The 4,171-nt window shown below is 33.9% G+C and overlaps 1 protein-coding gene across 1 annotated transcript; it reads right to left on the reverse strand.

Moving 5' to 3' along the window:
* Positions 1-3,411: 3,411 nt before the first annotated feature.
* Positions 3,412-3,867, reverse strand: LOC107808444 (uncharacterized). The gene has a single exon (XM_016632970.1). It carries the CDS (start codon positions 3,865-3,867, stop codon positions 3,412-3,414), a length of 456 nt encoding a protein of 151 aa, XP_016488456.1.
* Between the last annotated feature and the right edge of the window lie 304 nt (positions 3,868-4,171).

A 4,171-nucleotide genomic window follows, 5' to 3' on the forward strand; every position in this document is an offset into this window, starting at 1 on the left:
TTACTGCACCAATTGCACTAAGATATGGTACTTCAGAACCAAGAAGCTCTTCATTCTTTTCTTGAGGTCGAAACGGGTCCTTATTCACATCAAGTGATCGAACAATCATCAGAGTACTTAATGAATGTGCTCCATCCATGTAAAAACGTTTCAATACCTTTTTTATGTAGGCAGATTGATGAACAAAAATTCCATTTGTCAAATGTTCAATTTGCAAACCGAGACATAATTTTATCTTTCCGAGATCTTTCATCTCGAATTCTTTCTTTAAATAATCAATTGCCTTTTGGAGTTCTGTAGGAGTTGCAATAAGGTTTATGTCATCGACATATACGGCAAGTACAACAAATTCCGATGTTGTTTTCTTTATAAAAACACATGGACAAATGACATCATTTATAACCTTTCTTTAATAAATACTCACTAAGGCAGTTATACCACATTCTTCCTGATTGCTTTAGACCATACAAAGACCTTGCAATTTGATTGAAAATATTTTTCGGGACTTTGAATTCTGTGCATTAGGCATTTTAAATTTCTCGGGAATTTTCATGTATACCTCATTATCAAGTGAGTCGTAAAGGTAGGCTATAACTACATCTATTAAATGCATGTCAAGCTTTTCATGGACAACAAAACTAATAAGATAACGGAATGTTATAGCATCCATAACAGAAGAATATGTCTCTTCATAATCGACACCAGGACTTTGTGAAAATCCTTGTGCAACAAGGCGTGCCTTATATCTTTGTACCTTATTTTTCTCATTCCTTTTGCGTACAAAGACCCATTTATAGCCAACAGGCTTAACACCATTAGGTGTTTGGACTACAAATCCAAAAACTTCACGTTTTGCAAGTGAACTTAACTCTAATTGGATTGCTTCTTGCCATTTTGGCCAATGAAGTCTTTGTCGATATTCTTCAACAGATTGAGGTTCAAGATCCTCACTTTCTTGCATAATGCTAGATGCAACATTATATGCAAAGATGTAATCTACCACTATATCCACTCGATTCAAATTTATCTCAATATCGATTGGATTTATTGATAGTTCCTTATTTCTTGAGTCTCAGGCCCATTGATTTCCTCATGAATCTCAGGATTGGTTACGTCGTGAATTTCTTTATGAGACTCTTTCATAGTGTCATCTTGATCATTTGTTTTCCTTTTTCTAGGATTTCGATCCTTAGAACCTAATGGTCTGCCACGTTTTAGGCGTGCTTTTGACTCATTAGCTATGACACTAGAAGATTGTCCAATAGGGACATCAATACGGATTGGAACATTCTCTGCAGGGATATGTGATTTTGTTATCCTTTTCAAATCCGTAAATGCATCTGGCATTTGATTTGCTATTTTTTGCAAATGGATAATCTTTTGCACCTATGTGTCACAAATAGAGGCACGTGGATCAAGATGAGACAATGATGTATTTTTCCACAAAATTTCATATTTGGTTTCACTAATTTCTCCCCCTAATTTTGGGAAAAATGCCTCATCGAATCGACAATCTGCAAAATGAGCAGTGAACAAATCTCCCGTTAATGTTTTAAGGTAGGGAATAATGGAGGGCGATTCAAACCCAACATATATTCTTAACCTTCTTTGGAGACCCATCTTGGTGCGATATAGGGGGTGCTACAGGCACATATACAGTGCATCCAAAAATTCTTAGATGAGATATATTAGGTTCATGACCCAAAACTAATTGCAACGGAGAATATTTGTGATAATTTGTCGGTCTGAGACGAACTAGCATTGCTGCATGCAAAATGGTGTGACCCAAAACAGAAGTGGGCAACTTCGTTTTCATGAGTAATAGTCTTGCTATCAATTGGAGGCGTTTAATTAAAGACTCTGCAAGGCCATTTTGAGTGTGAACATGAGCTACACGTTGTTCCACTTTTATCCCAATTGATAAACAATAATCATTAAATGTTTGGGATGAAAACTCAGCAGCATTATCAAGTCTAATAGACTTAATTGGATTATCGGGAAATTAGGCCCGTAATCGAATTATTTGTGCCATTAATTTTGCAAACGCGAGGTTGCGAGATGACAATAGGTATACATGAGACCATCTAGAAGATGCATCTATTAAGACCATAAAATATCTAAACGACCTACTAGGTGAGTGAATAGGTCCACAAATGTCCCCATGTATACGTTCTAAAAACGCAAGGGACTCAATCCCAACCTTTGTTGGTGAAGGTCTTATAATTAACTTGCCTTGATAACAAGAAGTGCAAGAAAATTCATTATTTAAAAGAATTTTCAAATTCTTTAATGGATTTCCATTTGAGTTTTCTATGATTCGTCTTATCATAATTGATCCAGGATGGCCCAATCGATCATGCCAAAGTACAAAAGTATTGGAAGCAGTAACCTTTTGGTTTAAGGTAGAATGTACCTCAATTGCACTAATTTTTGTCCAATACAGGCCACAAGATAAAGATGGGAACTTCTCAATAACTTTTTTCTGACCAGAGACATTCTTGGTAACGATGAGATATTCCATATTATTCTCATCTATTGTCTCAATATGAAATCCATTTCTGCGAATATCTTTAAAACTCAACAAGTTCCTCTTGGACTTGGAGGAGAACATTGCATTCTTTATGATAATTATTGTTCCCTTAGACAGAGTTATAGTAGCTCTTCCAGAGCCTTCAATTAGATTACTACTACCAGAAATTGTAGTAATATCTGCCTTGCACATACTTAAATGAGAGAAATATTTCTTCTCTTTGAATATTGTATGTGTCGTACATGAATCAATTAAGCAAATACTTTTATAATTGAATTTTGATCCAAGTTTGCTTTTAAAGATATCCATATTTTCTTCCCATTGTTTGACATACTAAAGAAGTATATGAATAAATATTAGTATTTTTAGAGAAAAATGGAAAAGAAATAAAGTTAAACCAATAATTCAATAGCAGCCTTTAATGCATTTTCTGACAAATTCTAATTATTATACAAATAATTATGCAACAAAAATAATACAAGTACACATATGACTAATACAACTACAACAAATTTATTTACATGTATAAATTATTTGCATTTTCCTACACATTGTATAAAAAATAATTGATCCGTGCAAGAAAAGAACATACTCATAAAAAAAACAATTGATGGTGAAGTAACAAAAGTTGTTCCAGGGTGCTTGTAAACCTTTTATTAAAGAGAATTAAAGCAACGTAAAGGAAAGTTAAAATCGTTAAAAGATCACTGAAACTAGAATACTAATTAATAGGATATTACTCCTTGTTTGTGAAATTTAAAAAATTTCAGAAATAAAAATATTCTTAAGAACTACATAAGAAGAATTATAAAGTGCAATAAAAATTACTAGATGTTTATTCATTACATACTACGAATAGGAAAGCATAAAAATTAAATTGCTCAATCATCTCTAACCACAGATCCATCACCGATCAAGTGGTTTATTTTTTCATCAGGGTGCTCAAAAAAATCTGCCATATCCAAGTGAGTGATGTCAAATTCATTGTCATAAACAAGATTGACTTCAGGACCTTTATTCTTTAGAGATTCTTGATAAAGCTCAACCAAATGTTTTGGTATGCGACAAATTTTTGCCCAATGCCCTTTTCCACCGCAACGATAACATTTAGTTTCTGAATCCTTTGCGTTTCGCTTCTCATCTTTTCCTTTCCATTTTTGGAAGTTATTTTTCATTGGAGGATGATTAACATCTAGAAAATTTCTTCCTTGGATATGGCCACAACCACGACCACGAATATGGCCACGACTTTTTCCACGATTAGCATAATGGGAATACACCTCATATCCTTTAGGCAATGGTGTAGACCCAGTGGGTCGATTTTCATGATTTCTCATAAGCAATTCATTGTTTTGTTCAACCAGAAGTAGAAGAAAAATCAACTGAGAGTACTTTGTGAAGCCTTTCTCTCAATACTGCTATTGCAAGACCATATTGGAGGCATGAAACTTTGTTAACGTTTTTTCAAACATATCATAGTCACTGATATTATCTCCACAGAGTTTCAATTTAGAAGTAATTCTAAACATAGCAGAATTATATTCAGAAACAGACTTAAATTCTTGGAGCCTAAGATGAGCCCAATCATATCGTGCTTGTGGAAGAGTGACCAACTTTAAGTTATCATATCTTTCCTTTAAA

This window comes from Nicotiana tabacum, chromosome 1 (assembly GCF_000715075.1).
Source record: "Nicotiana tabacum cultivar K326 chromosome 1, ASM71507v2, whole genome shotgun sequence".
NCBI classification, from domain to species: Eukaryota; Viridiplantae; Streptophyta; class Magnoliopsida; order Solanales; family Solanaceae; genus Nicotiana; species Nicotiana tabacum.